General features: G+C 47.0%; 1 protein-coding gene across 6 annotated transcripts in view; it reads right to left on the reverse strand.

Moving 5' to 3' along the window:
• The window catches only part of GIGYF2 (GRB10 interacting GYF protein 2), a 143,743-nt gene that overhangs the window by 22,370 nt on the left and 102,714 nt on the right, over nucleotides 1-18,659 (reverse strand). For 5 of the 6 annotated variants that reach the window (XR_007358252.2, XM_048862708.2, XM_048862709.2 and 2 more), the window contains 4 exons: nucleotides 18,495-18,595; nucleotides 17,846-17,946; nucleotides 17,017-17,178; nucleotides 969-1,139 (listed from right to left, as the gene is read on the reverse strand). Coding sequence is in view for 5 of the 6 variants with exons in the window: in XM_048862708.2 (XP_048718665.1) it covers nucleotides 969-1,139; nucleotides 17,017-17,178; nucleotides 17,846-17,946; nucleotides 18,495-18,595 (535 nt within the window). In the remaining variant the exon portion in view is untranslated. The remainder of the gene's footprint in view (nucleotides 1-968; nucleotides 1,140-17,016; nucleotides 17,179-17,845; nucleotides 17,947-18,494; nucleotides 18,596-18,659) is intronic. The other variant, XM_048862706.2, reaches the window with a different exon arrangement.

An 18,659-nucleotide genomic window follows, 5' to 3' on the forward strand; every position in this document is an offset into this window, starting at 1 on the left:
AAACATTCAACAAATATAGCTCTGTCACAGGCTGGCTGGCCCCTTAAACTATTCCCACTGAGCTGAGTGTGATAGTGACTTGATGATTGATAAAGATGCAGAAGATCAGAGAGAGGACTATTTAAACAGATCTGTGAACTCAGGAGAGGAGACCCAGGAGAGAGTGGAACAAGGGGATTTTCCTCTCTGGGAGAGGCTAAGTGAAGTCAGGCTGGAAGAGGCTCACAGGGAACAAGTTAGGTTCTTGGGGGGTGGAGCCAAAGATAGGACCTGTAAAGAGTAGGGAGACTTCTGACGTAAATTGCTGGAGTCCCTGGGGAAAGGAGGCAGTACGGGGAATCCTGCTAGAGGAAAAAGCCACAGAGAACAAACAGGCAGGCTGGCTCCTGTGAAGGGCCAAAGCACCAATGCTTGTTGGAGAATAGTGGCTTCAGGAAGATTTATGTTAGGCAGGACAGTGCTTGATACCAGAGACAGTGAAAGGCAGTGGAATGCTAGGAAAGGGTTGAGAACCAGGCCCAGAAGATAAGTTGATTATTTGGGACTCTGAACTACATTGGACATTTTGATAATCTGGAAGGGCTCAGAACTAGCTACTTCTCAGCCAGAACTGAGTGGCATGCAAAGACAGATGGCCTGCAGGGGGCAATAGAGACAACCCCCCCTGCAACATGGCATGGTGCACGGAGGCGCTCCGCTGATGAATGTGAACTGCTACCTACTCCACCTTCTCAACAAAAAAGTTGTGACGGCTTCCCACAGCACAAAGTTTGTTCATCCTTATTACCAGGTTGAAAGGAAAATGTAATCCATGTTCAATCAGTTTAATTCTGCCCACATGCAGTTCCACTACCAGATTCCCATCCTGATCAGAAAGGCTCATCCTCTCCTCAGCTGGTATTACTATTAAGTCTCTGTGTTCACTCAGTTCCAGCATCTCCCATGCCTGAGCATGGTAAATCCCTTACATTCATTTTCACCTGTTTACGAAGCAACTCTTCTCGCTGACGTCTTTCCTCCTCTTCTCTTCTCCTCTCCTCCAACCTTCTAAGTGCTTCCTCCTGTTGTTGTCGTTCCTCTTCCTCCCGCTGTCGTCTTAGTGCAATTTCCTGCTCTCTCTGCCGCCTCAGGGCTTCTTCCTAAAGATGGGAACAAAAGTGATACACACCAATTCACTAAACGGAACACAAGGTGGTCTGGCCACAGGAGTTGTCTCAGGGAAACCTGGGCACCCAACCTTTTTTTTTTTTTTTTTGGTGTGTTAGTGTTAACACAAAGCATATTATAAAAATCCTAGAATCCCAAAAATACAAAGCCATGGGTTAACAAATATTGTGGTAGGACATGCATCCCCAAGACAAGTGAGTTTTGATGAAAACATTGGTTGTTTTTAGGTTGGAATGGTCGGTCTCCCAGCTGGTACTAAGGGCGGGGGGGGGGAGAGGATGCCAGGCCATGGCATGCGGCCCGGCACCCCTGTTGGTGCTGGGTGGGGGGGAAGGGTTGGCGGAGCTGGTAGGGGCTTCCTACCCAGCTCCACATCCTTGCAGCTCCTGGGCGGCAGAGGGACCAGGGGATTCGCTGCTCCAGCCACAAGCGCTGGCTGCCGCAGAGCCCATTGGCCAGGAACCACAGCCAATGGGAGCTGCGGGGGCGGGGCCTGTGGGCAGCATAGAGACCACACACCGGCCCCTCTGCCACCTAGGAGCTGCAGGGTAGCCAAACCAGTGATACCCAGGGAGCTACCCACCCCAAGGTAAGCGCTCCCCGCTGGCCCCAACACCCTGCCCCTAGCCCTGAGTGACCTCCCACACCTCCAAACTGCTGCTGCTGGCCCTGGGGCTGCCTGGCTCCAGCAGCCCCTGAGCCAGCACCCACTGCTGCAGAAATCACGGCGGTCATGGAAAGTCTCAGAATCCGTAACTTCCATGACAGACTCACAGCCTTAATCATAACACATCAAAGAGACACATCTTGCAGCATGCCCCAAAGGTCACACTAATTTTGGGCTCTGGTGAATCAAGGGAACGCTAAAACCATTGCCCTTATCAACAGTCCTATACCACATCATATATGTACTGCATAAATGAAGTATAAACATACAAACTGCCATACCAGATCAAACCAATGGACCAGTTTACTGTCCGGGACAACAGTAACCACAGATGCTTACAGGAAACTACATAATGGACAATTATGGAATGACCTGCCAAAAGGGAAGTTTTTTATATTCCCCAGCAGTTAAATGCCCTGAAACATAAGGGTTTATATGCTTTCTGTTATCCTACCTAACATAACTGTTATTCCAGGAGAATGGCTTTGGTTTCCAACCAGTATGAGAAAAAATGATGACCCTTTGACCATTTTCTCTTTTTGTTTATTTAAACGCTGATATGGCATATTAGGGACGGCCCACGGGCACGCGTAACACACTGTCTGGGCTAATTATGAAGCCAATGCCTACAGCTAAAATATATTCACTCATGAAGGGAGAAGGATGCAGCAGCTGCTTTTTCATCTGTCTGATAAAAGATGGCCCTAATCTTCAATTACAAGCACTTCCCCTGCCCCCAGCAATAATGGGAAGGGACTCAAAACAATTTCTGACTTTCTGATGTGGCTCTTAGGTCTATGGGGAAGGGCTCACAAACTGCATTTTGTTTGTTCGGGGAATGTGAGCAAAGTTTTATCACAGAACATCTCCCTGCCCAGACTTATGGACAGGCACAATCTCCCAGTCAATGACTAGTGCTCAACACTCACTGCCTGAAAATGAACCAAAGACATAGGAGCCACTGGGTCCCTCTTGCAAGTCAACAGATCACTAATACCACTGCCCCACTTTCCCTTGTAGAAAGGAGAGCGCAAATGTAGCAAGAGTAGAGAGATTCCTTCATTCCACAGTTATGAAAGGAGAGACATTGTTGCATCATGGGCAGTTGAAAAATTAAGGGGTGGATGTGAGGAGGGAACTGATCTATTTAAGAGTGCTAATAATAAGTAGGTTTGATTTATAAACAAATGAAAGCAATAATCCAGATCACGAAAAATTGGGAGCCAGGTGGTTTGAACTCCTGGGTGTGATCAACTGGACTCTGCTGTTAAAAGAGAATCTTAAATTGGATGAATAAAACAGGGTCATACTCAAGAGAGAATAATGCAATCTCCCAGATTTTCAGATACTTATTCCTTGATGTTTCTTTCCCAGCCGTTACAGGGTCTTCATATGCAGAGTCACACAAACATACTTAAGAACAGGGGATCAATAGAGAGGCATACACCACACACAGACCACTCTGACTGGCCATTTCCAGTTTTAGAGGGTCTGAGGCAAGAGCCTTTTGGAACTCGATAATTTATGGAGCTATTCCCCCCCCCCCCCATCAATTAACTTTATGGCAAAAGGTTCACATGACTCCTTTGGATTAGAAGAAATGGGCACAAATCAGATGTCAAGAATTATAACATTCATAAACCAGTCGGAGAACACTTCAATCTCTCTGGTCACGCAATCACAGACATGAAGGTCGCTATCTTAAAACAAAAAAACTTCAAATCCAGACTCCAGCGAGAAACTGCTGAATTGGAATTCATTTGCAAATTGGATACTATTAATTTAGGCTTAAATAGAGACTGGGAGTGGCTAAGTCATTATGCAAGGTAGCCTATTTCCCCTTGTTTTTTCCTACCCCCCCCCCCCCCCCGATGTTCTGGTTTAACTTGGATTTAAACTTGGAGAGTGGTCAGTTTAGATGAGCTATTACCAGCAGGAGAGTGAGTTTGTGTGTGTATGGGGGTGGGAGGGAAGTGAGAAAACCTGGATCTATGCAGGAAATAGCCCGACTTGATTATGTAAAGAGTTGTCACTTTGGATGGGCTAGCACCAGCAGGAGAGTGAATTTGTGTGGGGGGTGGAAGGTGAGAAAACCTGGATTTGTGCTGGAAATGGCCCACCTGTTGATCACTTTAGATAAGCTATTACCAGCAGGACAGTGGGGTGGGAGGAGGTATTGTTTCATATTCTCTGTGTGTATATAAAGTCTGCTGCAGTTTCCACGGTATGCATCCGATGAAGTGAGCTGTGGCTCACGAAAGCTCATGCTCAAATAAATTGGTTAGTCTCTAAGGTGCCACAAGTACTCCTTTTCTTTTTGCGAATACAGACTAACACGGCTGTTCCTCTGAAACCTGTCATTTTTGTAAAATGTTCACTAAAAATACCTGAAATTTACAATGCTTGCAATGCTGAAAACAGCCTGAAGATGGCACTGGCAAGGTCTACAGATCTCCCAATCTGCCTGGGATCTCATACCCTGGAGACAGGACTTTAAAGGGGGACAATTTTAGATATAGTTCAGGGAAACTATGATCCAGGTCATTAATCCATGATCCAGCTCACTGTTGTACAATGTAGTGAAAAAACAAGACTGGATTAAACATGTATTACCATGGAATTCCCTCTTACATAACCTGCAACGTTTACTAGTATCTTTTAATTCTCTTATAAAATGAATTTATAGTTCACCATCAATAATATATTTACTAACCTTATATACTAGTCTTTTATGCAGTATTATATCAAAAGCCTTCCTGAAGTCCATGCAGAATAAGTCTACAGCTTCACCCTTCTCAGCTCTCACTGTCACCTCCTCAAAAGAAGTTAATTAATTTGTTAATCATTATCCCCTCTATAAATCTGTGCTAATTATCTTTGATTAGTCTGTCATTAGTTACCAGAATTCCTTCCAGTATGGAAATCAGATTTCAAGATTAGCCTGGTTATTCTGTTGATTTTTTAAAAGTATGAACGTAACATTTTTCTTTCCAGTGAAAAGATTAAAAAAACGTAATTCTGCCTGACTTTCAGAATTATGGAGCCATGGTAACAGCTCCATAGTCAACATAAGACACTTTCCACTATAAGACCAATTTTGATACCTCTCCCACTCCACCTTCAAATTAAAAAAAAAAAAAAAAAAAAAAGACATTTTTCTGTGAAATTCCATATTGGTAATATCCTGCCAAAAGTGACCATTTCTGTGCAAACCCAAAGTGGATATGACTGGCCATTTCAGAGATAAAGCCAGAAAGTGACTGGCGTTTTATTTCCAAAAGTTTACCATTCTTGCCATTGTATATGTCGGAAATAATCTGGCCTAGGAGCTCTACAGTTAGAACTAGAGTGCATTACACAGAATGGACAACTGAAAAGTTATTTATTACAAAAAATGAGTATGAAACAACTCTCTACTGCTTGAGTGCTACAGTCTACCCTGGCATTTTCCAGCCACAGGAATTCAGTCCCCAACTATTACTCAATTACTCAACTATTACTATTACCAATTACTCGCCATTACAAACTGAAGTGATTCCATCTACATAAAGATCACATGCATTAAGAATGGTAAAATACAAAAAAACCCTTCATAAAAATTGAGTTATAGGTCACAATAATACAGTTTTATTTGAATGTCATAAATAACCAAAACCAAGTATTTGGAAGGGAGGAAATTTTTAATCAAGGTTTCACAGCCAACCTCAACATCGCCCCAGCCTTTAAATCAGAAATCCTCCTACAATTACTCATCCTTGAGGACATAAAATTCTAACATGAGCCAAAAGCCCTTCTGTTATACCACCTACCTACTGTATATGGTCCAGAGACTTACATACAGAAAATCTTCCAGTGCACCACACACCTTTTATGGGATAGTTATACCAACGTTTTCCTTCTTATCATCTGAACAGACCAGAAACTTAACCCTTCTACATACCTATCTCCTACTATGATTATTCATTTCTCATATACAATAAAAAAAACAAAACCAAACCCAAAAAACCCACCATCCCATTTTGAGCTAAAGAGATTAATCATCCATATTCACCCTTCCTGTACAGACTAGCAACACTAATATACTGCCTGTATTTGGCTGGGAAGATGACTGACTGACTAACCATCACTTCAAAATATGTATTTGGTAGGAATTTAAGATGTATCAGCAGAACCACCTTAACTTATTCTAAATTCATCATGAGTATGTTGTTACGACCTGATGTTCCCTGATTAAACCATCTGCCACCAGAAAAGCTGCCATTTGTGTATGACATTTAAGCTCACAGATATTGGGTAGCTCACAATCACTTTTAATAGCTGGTTTCAGAGTAACAGCCGTGTTAGTCTGTATTCGCAAAAAGAAAAGGAGTACTTGTGGCACCTTAGAGACTAACCAATTTATTTGAGCATGAGCTTTCGTGAGCTACAGCTCACTTCATCGGATGCATACCGTGGAAACTGCAGCAGACTTTATATACACACAGAGATCATAAAACAACATCTCTGTGTGTATATAAAGTCTGCTGCAGTTTCCACGGTATGCATCCGATGAAGTGAGCTGTAGCTCACGCAAGCTCATGCTCAAATAAATTGGTTAGTCTCTAAGGTGCCACAAGTACTCCTTTACTTTTAATAGCTGAGTAAGCATGACATGAATTACTACTTGCATTGGAGTATACTGTATTGATCAGAGGCATCTAAGTAAGGATTAGGGAACTCTGTGCTATTCACTGAGCACACACGCAGAGGAGGACAAGGTCTTTACCACAAAGAGTTTACAGTCAAAGATGAGATTCAATGAGAGGAAATAAGAGCATAAGTTTACACAGGCTATGTGCATAATTAGATTTTAAATCTTTAAAAATAAATTTCAGCAAAATTTAAATCTCCTATAATGTGGGGATCTTATTTAAATATATCAAGCCCTGCACTCTAATCCAGGTCTTGAGAGTTTGAGGTCTACCTTGAACATATCCATGAAAAAGCTACTCTTTTAGAAGAGCTGAAAGTACAGTTCTAAAGTAGAAAAAACACCAAGATCACGGATTCCTCTTACCAGAGTGATGGACCATTAAAAAGACTACTCTGACGGTAAAGAGTATTGAAGCCTACTTGGAGAGGTTTGTGTGAAGAACACAAGAAAAAGCCTTCAGTATTAAGCTGAGGTTCATTTTTAGAAATGGACGATAATTTGTGGTTTTAGTCTTGAGATTGATTTATGGCTACAGGTAATATGCAGGTGGATAGGTAAGTTCTCTATTTTCCAGTCTGATTTAGATTACTTGTCCTCTCAAAATGAAGGGGACAAGCCCTTCCTTATTTAAAAAAGTTTAAACGTTAAGAGTCCACTTGGTAAGAATCTACACACCTTCTGCACTAAGCTCCAACAGGTTGATGGAAAGGCAGATCCTGGAATGAGATTCTCCCCCTTGACATGACAGGTTTCCCATGTGAGCTCCCCAGATAAAGCTCACATCTATTGTAATTCTGTTCAACAGGTGGTCTGTGAGGGGCTTCTGCCAGCAGATATTTCCCAAGAATTTAAGAATATGCTTGTAAAGGATCAGAGATCTGCTCTCCTCCCGGTGGTCCCACTGGGGCAAAAACTTGGTTTGCAGGTATCAAAGGGAAATACCACGCCAAAGAGAATTTTGATATTGGACATTTCCCTTCTAGCAAGGCTCATTTTTCTATTGGCAGTTACGGTCCTGCTTCTTCAACTGCACAAAGGAGGCTGAACTTAGTTTTGGAATGGTCAACCTAGACAAGAGAAAATTAAGTGTAACTGGACTACTAGATACCTAGAGGGGGTTAGAGTCATGTCCTCTTTAATTTAAACCCCAAAAAGGAGGAAAAAACGTGTTCCATTCACAGAGGGAAATGAAATAGTCACAAGGAGGCTCCTTGGCTGTAGGTCTAAATGAAACAAAATGCAAGGCTGCTTCTTTCAGCCAATGGTCCAGATGGACCAAAGCAAAGCAAAAAAAGACAATTCTCACCATGGCAACAATGTCAGTTATTTCTCCAGTTATTCCTATCCACTAGCCAGGGGATGATTAATGAATCTCCCAGGACAAGAGGAAACTAGAGAGGAGCTCTTCTTTCTCCTTAAGAACTTTTCTCACTCCCTGCTTCTGGAAGGCTGCTTCTTTTTTATGCCCCCCTTCACCGCAATTCAGGAGTCACAGTTGTCAAATCTACCTCCCAGCAGTTTGAATATTCAACAGCTGCCACTTCTTCTCTTCAAGTCTAGCCAGCAGGACTGTGAAACATCTGACGGGCAAGAATCCTTATTTTCACATACTTGCCCTTTGACACAAGGATCACACCAGTTTGGTATGCAGTAGGAATTAATGAGCTTTTCTGAAAAAGCTTTACAAAATCGTTCCATGGAAGACGCCAGGAGATTTCTTGATTTAAAAAAGGAAGCTTTCCATAGGGCAGGGATTGGCAACCTTTGGCACGTGGCCCACCGGGATAAGCCCCCTGGTGGGCCAGGCACGTTTGTTTACCTGCTGCATCCACAGGTTCAGCCGATCGCAGCTCCCACTGGCCGTGGTTAGCCGCTCCAGGCCAATGGGGGCTGCGGGAAGCGATGGCCAGCACATCCTTCAGCCCACGCTGCTTCCCGCAGCCCCAGTTGGCCTGGAGCGGCTAACCACGGCCAGTGGGAGCTGAGATTGGCCGAAATAGTGGACACAGCAGGTAAACAAACCTGCCCGGCCGCGGGCCAAAGGTTGCCGATCCCTGCCATAGGGTATCAACACTCACTGATCAATTTTTCAACCTTGTCTGCTTTTGAAGTATAAAATATCTCGAACAGCTACCCCAGATGCACTGGGAAAGTGATTAAGGGGTCACTGACTTAGATCTCAGAACTTGGGAGCTGTTGCTAAGAATGCCTGAATTCTTGAAGGATTTGTGAGGAATTAATTTTATTAGATAAGATAAGGCTGAAGATTAAATCCAGGTAGTCTTTCTGAATACATTTCTAAAACAGGTCTGTTAGTTCTGGCCCATACCTGACTGAAATGGCAAAAATTTGCCATTAAGCAATAAGGCCTCAGACAGAACCTATACTGTTTCCATAATCAACAACAAAATCTTACTTTACCCTTCCTGATGCAAAAATAGTCAACCACGGACAATCATGCCCCACTGTTCCCGTAAGAATTGCTAATTACAGAATCACCATGACCAGTTAGATACACCAGTTAACGTATCTATGGATACAAATATGCTATCCTCAATCTTAACTTACAAAACAAAAGTTAGGGCTTGTCTATGCAGTGGGGTAACGTGCTCTGTGGGGGTGCGAATGCTAAAGAGCATTAACATTCTGTACATTAATTGGCCCATGTAGACTCTGTTGATGCATTTGAACATAGTGCTGTTTGAAAGAGTACTACATTAAAGCACACTAGCGAACCTTTAGTGCACACCACCAGGGTTTAGATGGACCAATTAATGCACAATATGTTAGGGCAATTTAGAAATCACACCCATATAGAGCACATTACCCCACTGTGTAGACAAGCACTCAGTGCGGTTTTGAAAGATCAGTTGGTAGTGAAGACATGTAAAAACCAAATGATCTGTAGTCCAAGTATACTATACTCCACAAATACAATGGACTTTCCCAATATTTGATGTCTGCAGGCATATGCTATGGACTTCTTTAAGCCCTTAGGAAAAAGACAGTTACCTTTTCAGTAACTGATGTTCTTCAAGATGTGTTGCTCATGTCTATTCCACAATAGGTGTGAGTGCTTGCCATGTGCACTGGTGCCGGAAGTTTTTCCCCTAGCAGTACCCGTAGGAGGAGCACCCCAGTGACTCCTGGAGTGGCGCCTCCATGGCACTGTATAAGAGGAGCTGCGTGCTCCCCCGACCCTCAGTTCCTTCTTGCCAGACAACTCCGACAGAGGGGAAGGAGGGCAGGATGTGGAATAGACACGAGCAACACATCTCGAAGAACACCAGTTACAGAAAAGGTAACTGTCTTTTCTTCTTTGAGTGATTGCTCATGTGTATTCCACAACAGGTGATTCCAAGCTATATCTGTTGGAGGTGGGAGGAGTTCACAGATCCCTGGGAGAGAGTACAGCCCAGCCAAACCTGGCGTCATCCCTGGTTTGGCAGACAATTGCATAGTGCGAGGTAAACATGTGAACCGAAGACCAAGTGGCGACTCTACAAATATCCTGGATAGGGACGTGGGCCACAAAGGCAGCCGATGAGGCCTGGGCCTGAGTGGAGTATGCCTTTACAATTGGTGGTGGGGGAATACTCACCAAATCATAACAGGTGCAAATGCAAGAGATGATCCAGTGGGAGAGGCGCTGGGTGGAAATCTACCGACCCCGCATGCATTCAGCTGAGGCAACAAACAGTTGAGAGGACTTCCTGAACGGCTTAGTCCGTTCCAGGTAGAAGGCCAGGACCCTACGCACGACGAGCATGTGGAGGCAGCACTCCTCACTGGATGCATGTGGCTTGGGGCAGAGGACAGGGAGGAAAACGTCCTGGCCCAAGTGATAGACGGAGACCACCTTAGGGAGGAACACGGGGTGTAGGCGGAGCTAAACCTTATCCTGATGAAAAACCGTGTATGGGGGGTTCAGAGGCCAGGTCCCTGAGTTCCGAGACCCTCCTGGACAACATAATAGCAACCAGGAAGGCCACCTTCCACGAGAGGTGAGACCAGGAGCACATGGTCAGAGGTTCAAACGGGGGCCCCGTGAGATGGGATAACACCAAGTTCAGCTCCCACGGCGGGACAGGGGGCCTAGCATATGGAAAAAGATGGTCCAATCCCTTAAGGAATCGTCCAGTCATAGCATGGGAGAACACAGTGTGTCGTTGCACCAGCAGATGGAAGGCCGATATGGCCACCAGGTGCACCTTGACTGACGAGGGCACCAGGCCCTGGGCTCGAATGTGAAGGAGGTAATCCAGGATAAGCTGGATCGGGGGTTGGACGGGTGGGGAGTAGGGGGCACTGGGGAAACACCCTGCTCGGCGGTCCATCTGGAGAACTGGGACCACTTTGCCAAGTAGGCGCAACGTGTGGAGGAACGCCTACTTTCCAGGAGGACATGCTAGACCCCCTCCAAACACGTCCACTCCTCCCCGCCTAGCCACTGAGCAGCCACACCATGAGATGGAGAGCCACTAGGTTGGGATGGAGGAGGTGGCCCCCGTCCTGGGAGAGCAGGTCCGGGCGGAGCGGCAACAGCTGCAACGGAGTCACTGCCAGGCCCATGAGGGTCCCGTACCAATGCTGCCGGGGCCCTGCCGGGGCAATCAGAAGGACCCGTGCCTTATCCATTTTTACTTTCTCCGGGACCCTGCTGATGAGAGGGAACAGGGGGGAAGGCATAGAGAAACCGGTCTGACCAGGACAGGAAGAAGGTATCGGAGATAGCGCCCCTTCCCAGACCACCCCCTGGAGCAGAACTGGGGGCAGCGCCAGTTCTGTCTCATCGCGAACAGGTCCACTTCGGGAGTTCCCCACACTCGGAAGAGCTGATGAGCCACTTCCGGGTGGAGAGACGACTCGTGCTGGGAGAAGTCCCTGCTCAAGCGATCCGCCCATGTGTTGCGGGCTCCCAGCACGTGGAAGGCCCTCAGGGAGATGTCGTGGGCTATGCGGAAGTGCCACAGTCTGAGGGCTTCGCAGCAGATGGCAGAGGATCGGGTCCCGCCTTGCCTGTTGATATAGAACATCGAGGCCATATTGTCCGTGTGGACACTGACTACCTTGCCCTGTAAGTGCAAGCAGAAGGCCATGCATGCCAGACGCACTGCCCTGAGTTCCTTGACATTTATGTGTAGGGATAGCTCTGGGGCAGACCACAGCCCTTGGGTGTGAATGGTCCCCACATTAGCCCCCCAACCCAGGTCCAATGCATCGGACACCAGCTCCAACGACAGGACCCCGTCCCAGAAAGGGACCCCTTGGAGCATGTTGTTCAGGGTGGACCACCACCGAAGGGAAGGCGATCACCGGGTCAGGCACGGTGAGGACCTTATCCATCGTGTCCCTGGCCTCGGAGAACTCAGAGGCCAGCCAAAGCTGGAGGAGCCTCATTCAGAGCCTGGCATGGCGGACCACATACATGCACACCGACATGTGACCTAGGAGCTGGAGGCACACTCTGGCCGTTGTCACAGGGAACTTTGTGATCGTGTTGCTGAGCCCCTTTAGGGTCTCGAATCTGTCCAGTGGGAGGGAGGCCATGGCCGAGGAGGCGTCCAGGAGCGCCCCAATAAATTCTATGTGCTGGACCTGGATTAACGTGGACTTGGTGTCGTTTATTAACAGGCCCAAGGTAGCACAGGTGGACAGTAGAAGCGTCACGTGATCCCGCACCTGTGACCAGGAGCTGCCCTTGACCAGCTAATTGTCCAGGTAGGGAAAGATCTGGACCCCCTCCCCCCCGGTGCCTGAGGTACGCCGCTACCACCGACATACATCTTGTGAACACCTTTGGGGCAGTGAATAGGCCAAACAGGAGGACCATAAATTGGTAATGATTCTGTCCCACCAGGAAACGGAGGAAGTGTCTGTGCCCCTCAAATATGTGGAGGTGGAAATATGCGTCCTGCAGATCCAGGGCAGGGTACCAATCCCCTTGATCCAGGGAGGGGATGATGGAGGCCAGGGAGACCATGCAGAACTTGAGTTTGACCATAAACTGGTTTAGATCACATAGGTCCAGGATGGGCCTGAGTTCCCCTTTGGGATAAGGAAATAGCGGGAGCAGAGCCCCTTGCTTCTGAACTCCCTGGGCACCATTTCCACCGCTCCCAGGTCTAGGAGCCGCCCCACCTCCTGCTCTAGCAAGGCTTCGTGCGAAGGATCCCCCAGAAGGAACAGGGGTGGGGGATGGTTGGGCGGAGGTGAAACAAATTGCAGCATGTAGCCCTGGGAGATCGTGTTGAGGACCCAGTAGTCTGAGGTTAGTCACAACCACTCTGGGAGGAAAGCACACAACCGATTGCAGAAGGGAAGCTTTATTGAGGGGCGACCCCCTTTGGGAACTGTCAGGATGCCCCCCGGTGTCCCATCAAAACGGCCTTTTCCCCACCTGCTTGTCCTTAGAGGACCCAGGCTGCAGGGCAGGCCATGACTGCCGCTGAGGGCGCTTCTTATAGTCTCGACTTTTTATAGGCAGCCTTGTACTTAGGCTGGGCAGCCAGAGCAGGGGCCTCCTGCAGCTTAAACATAGTTTTGGCTGGAGCCAGAACATAAAACCCAGGGTCTGCAGGGTCATGCGGGAGTCCTTCATGCCATGCAGCTTTGTATCTGTTTGTTCCACAAACGGAGCCTTGCCGTCAAACGGAAGATCCTGCATGACTGACTGCGCCTCACTGGACAGCCCGGACAGGAGCCACGACGCCCTTCTCATGGACACCGCCGAGGCCATGGATCAAGCTGCTGTGTCTGCTGCATCTGACACCGCCTGCAGAGATGCCCTGGCAGCAGCTGCACCCTCCTCCACCAGCACCTTGAACTCTTTTTTTAATCGCACTCCTGGAGGGAGTCCTCGAATTTGGGAAGTGAACCCCACAAGTTGAATTTGTATCTGCCCAGGAGAGCCTGGTGGTTTGCCTCGAGGATGAATAAACCTTTCTGCCAAAAGAGTCCAGCCTCCTTGAGTCTTTATTTTTCGGACTGGGGGCTGGTTGGCCCTGCCGCTCCCTGTGGTTGACCGACTTGACCACCAGGGAGTTGGGCGCCGGGTGGGTGTAGAGGTACTCATGCCCCTTGGCGGGTAGAAAGTACTTGCGTTTTGCCTTCTTCGAGATGGGAGCCAGGGAAGCTGGCATTTGCCACAGGGCATTTGAAATCTTTGCCACCCCCTCATGGAGGGACAAAGCCACCTGCCCAGTGCTGAAGAGGACAGTACATTGAACAGGGAGTCCGAGGGTTCCTCCAGCTCCTCTGCCTGGAGGTGAAGGCTTGATGTCACCCGTTTTAAAAGTTCTTGATGGGCCCTAAAATCCTCCTGCGGGATGGAGGGGGGCAGGGCCGCTATTGCCTCATCCAGGGAGGGCGAGGAAGCCAGTACGGTGCTCTTGGTATCCGCTGGCACTGGAGGGTTCACCACTTGGTCGGTCTCCAGGCACGGTGCTAAGGACATACGTCCCACCGACCCTCTCCTCAGGGGCCTGGAGGGAGAGGCTGACGGTGCCTCTGAGGCTCCGGCTACCAAGTGGGCCCCCACTGGGGGCTGCATCGGAGGCCATGGTGCCCACTGGTACCACTGTGCTGGCCACTGGGCCCAGTGCCACTGCACCTGCTGTGGCACCGACGGCCCTGACTGTTCGGCCTGGCCCATGGAAGGGTGACTGAGTGGAGTCTGGGCTGACGAACAACCTGCCGCTGTCACAGGACTGGGAGGAACAGTGGTGCCGGGAGCGACATCGCCCATGGGACCGTGATCTTGATGCGGAGGACCGGTATCGCCTGTAGCTGCTGCTCCGCGATCTGCTCCAACGGGCGGACTGGCGACAGCGCGGTGCCAGCTACCTATGACCCGGGCTGTGGAGACGGTGCCTTGGTGGAGACTTGGAGTGGGATTCCGAGTGGGAACGGTGATGACATCCATGCCGCAACCGGCTGCAGCAACCCCTGCGAGACGAAGGCCTCTGACAATGTCTGCCTCGGTCCTGTCGGTAATCACTCCATGGCGTGGAGCTCTGCTGGGAGTCCCAGTCAGACGGTACTTAACCAGACAGTCTGGTGTGAGTAGAGGACGAGCCACGTGGACTGCACCCCAAATGGTCGCTGGGTGGAGAACAGCATCAGGAACGTTCCCGCGCCGGGGGTGAATGTGGAGAACCCAGCAGTGGCTTGCCTCGGGAGCGGGGGGCCGACACCAGCGGCATTCCTGGTAGCGGCATGGTCATGACATCTCTGGATGCCTGCAGGTCCTCCGGCATGGAAGGCATCCGGACATCCAGGAAGGCCTGATCCAACGCGGCCGGGCTACTCCGCTCAACATGAGTCGGAGGCCTATAGGCCGGAAGGGATTGAGGACTGCCCAACATGGGTCTAGTCTCTGCCTCTTGTTTACCTCGGTGCCGCTGCGAAGAAGGCACTTCCTTAGCCTTCTTATGCCCCGTAGACGGGGAGCGGTGCCGACTAGTTGAAGGCACCAAGAGGTCGCCGCGCACTGATGCCGTGGCGCCGACTCGGAGTGGCGTGCCGGAGCCGGGGTCAGCGCCGACTCCATGAGAATGGCCCAGAGCCTAATGTCTCCTTCTCTCTTAGTCCGAGGTTTAAACGACTTGCAAATCTTGCAACAATCATCGGTATGGGTCTCACCCAAACAGCGTAAACAGTTTGCGTGTGGATCACTCCTTGGCATAGATCACCGACAAGTGTCACACGCCTTAAAACCTGGGACGCGGCGCATGCCCCGGCCCGGGTACTCTAACTAAATGAACTAACTGTAACAGCTAACCAACTACAGGTACTAGCACTGAATGAACGAAAAATTCTGGGGACGAGCTACAGCAAAGCTGGAGCAGAGCAGTTCCGATGCACCTTCACCGGTGGCAAGAAGAAACTGAGGGTGAGGGGAGCACGCAGCTCCTACTATACTGTGCCATGGAGGCACCACTCCAGGGGTCACTGGGGTGCTCCCCCTACAGGTGCTGCTAGGGGAAAAACTTCCAGCACCGGTGCATGTGGCAAGCACGCACACCTATTGTGGAATACACATGAGCAATCACTCAAAGAAGAAATGAAAATTCATGAAATGAAAATTCATCTAAATTAGGAAAAAAGCCTAAAAAGATCATATATGACAAAGTAGAAATAAGGGAGGGTGGAAGATGGAAGATTAGCAACCATTCAGGGGAAGAGTAAAGCTTGTTTGAGTAACCTTCACGTTGTATTTCCATACCTTACAATGTCTTTTTGGAATGTAAAAACTATATTTGGGATTTCTAGGCTTTCCAAAGTTTTGTTTTTGTTTATATGAACTGCAAAAATAGAGACACTTTCCAAAAATGTAATCGTCTCAGCTCCAGTTCAATGCAGATTTTTGCTTGGGTAATAGTACTAATTAAAATTAAAGCACTGTAAAACATGTTGACTAATCACTGCAGCCTCCAGATGAAGTAGGAAAAACGTCCTGATTTATAGAGGAGAAAACAAAATGCAGAGAGGTTAAATGACTTACCCTACATCACACAGATCAGATCAACAAACAGAACCCATGTCTCCAAACCCCAGTACTATACCTAATCCAATGCTCCCCAGTGTTATTTTTCCACAGGAAACTTTTCACCCTCACAAGTACAAGGGATTGACCAATAATCTTTATCACCAAGGCCTGTGTACTCTTGGTGTACAGCATTGGGTAAACTCAAAATGTGACATTTTATTAATTTTCTTATTTAATTCATTAACAAAACTAGTAAGTACAGCTGGACTCCAATTTTGTGAAAATAAATTCACTAGCTCATGTAAAGTCATTTGTAAACTACTGGGATGTCAATATTCTGTGAAGAAAAGTGAATATGACAGCAGTGGTAAACTGTACACATTTCTAATCCCCAGCATGGGAATTCAACTATGACAAGGGGAGTATAGATGTAACATAAAATTATAATTAGGGGGTGTCTTTTTTTATGTTTATTAAAAAAAATCAACCCCCCTAAATGAAATTAGCATTTTTTGAGTTTTATGTTGATGTCCAAAAATCAGGGTTGATTGGGGTTTCCTCCTGGTATATACCATAATGAGGAAGGTATATTGTATACATTCCTCATTACAGTAGTATATACTGTATTGTAAACAATTAAAACCTAAATTCAGACACCCTAATTATGAGCCATTTTGGAGAATCACTACATAATCCTACACAGAATAAGCCTACCTAACTCATGAACAAAAAAGCAGAACCCAATTTGAACTGGAACGGTCAGACACACAAAAACCCAGTTCTGAAATCTCTGGCAAGTTTCTCATGCTAAGACAGAGTACTGAAAAGGAAATACATTTCAGCAACTTACCCCTGGTAAAAATACTTCTTATAAACTGTCTTCACACACACTTTTTAGAGATAGATCAGACTGCACAAGATTTTGGAGGTGGGTTTTCCTACAGAACTGCAGTAATACTGACACAGATTTAGTTTTAAACTGTGTTGAAAAAAATTCACCTGCTTTCTTCGCGCCAGCTCCTCCTCTTCTCGTCGTTTCCTCTCTTCCTCCTGTTGCCTCCTAAGAAGCTCCTCTTGTTGTCTTCGAAGTTCCTCCTGTCTTTTCCTCTCTTCCTCTTCTCGTTTGGCCCTTATTTCCACTTCTCTCCTCTCCTGCTCTAGCTACAATTATACAAAACTACAATTAGATACAAGACTAGAGTAGGTAAAGCACTTCTACACCATTCTTTATAGTGATTCCTTCTGAGACTACAGTATCTTAAAAGATGATGCACCAACACCATTCTTTGTTGATGATACCACCTGGGAATCACCTGGCTAGATCTGAGTTCCTATAACATTCTTTACAGTGATTTCTTGGGGGTCTACCACAACTTCTTGTTCTCCAAATCAGTTCTCCTATGCCACTCCTTAAAACTATTCCTGAATTAAGAGGCTATGAAGAGTTGCTGTGAAGTTATCCCCAAATGGTACTTCCTACACCATTTTGTACCATGACTCATAAAAAGGTTCTAGAATATCTGTGAATGGCCCCAACAATTAGCACTCACTATTCCCTAAACTGATTTGTGCAAGAAGAGGTTGGGATTAAGAGTAGCAGTGAGGTCTGACAGTTACTGTTCCTACCCACTTCTGACTGCAAAGGGGGAAATTTAATTTGAATGTTTAGGTTTGACCCAATAATCAAAATAATCCCACTTTAAGACCCTAGAGAGATGTCTGGGAAAGTTTTATTTACAAGTATAAAAATATAACTATTAGTTTAGAACACCAACAGGGTCCTTCTATAGTGTAACTCATTTTTTCCAGATGCATGATAGTCTCTAACCTTCGCGGCTTTGGCCTTCTCAAGCTGCTGAAGTTGTTCTAGAGCAGGTCCCTGAGCTGCAGTATCAATGGGGAGATCCCAGACACTGCTTCCTTCCCAAACTGGAAAGCAAAGAAAAGTAAGAGCATACAGACAATAGGATAATTAATATTCACAAGCAACAGTAAGCAGACTAGCAGAAGCCAACTACAGAGGGAAGTCTTGTGTATTCTGGTTACTACTACATTACAAATACTGAAAACATAATGGTGTGCTACACTCTTACAATTATGTTCAGTAAGAGGCCACACTTCCTTACTACCCCAGGGAGCAAGGCCTGATCACCCCAACACTTTTCTGGGAGGCACAGAAGCACCAAGGTGAGGGGTCTAGGCTGGGCTTTACCACCAAATCCCGGACAAAATGAAGTTTGCTACATTTTTACGTCTCTTTGCACAGCTTTATCTCCTTGCCCTCCTTAGCCATTCAAAATGGAATTTATCCTCGAGCATGAGGTGAGTTGAAGACCTGTTTTTTCATTTCTAATGGAAGCGGACATACCCAAACACTGATCTATCTCACCTCCTGCAAGTGGCAAAAAGAGATGCAATAGTTTAAAAGTAAGGTTCTGGTTCTGGACCTAGGGACTTTCCTAGAAGTAGTCTCTTACCTGTGGGCTGTGAGGTTGTTGACTGAAGCTCCCAGATTGAGCTAGCATCCGGCACTGACACAGACCTAGTTACAGATGGCATCAGGTTCTGTTCAGATATTCTGTAATACAAACAAGAAGATTCAACATGCCACTTCCAAAGACAGGTCTAGTCTGAACACACAA

The sequence above is a fragment of the Caretta caretta genome, chromosome 9 (assembly GCF_965140235.1).
Source record: "Caretta caretta isolate rCarCar2 chromosome 9, rCarCar1.hap1, whole genome shotgun sequence".
Classification (NCBI taxonomy): Eukaryota; Metazoa; Chordata; order Testudines; family Cheloniidae; genus Caretta; species Caretta caretta.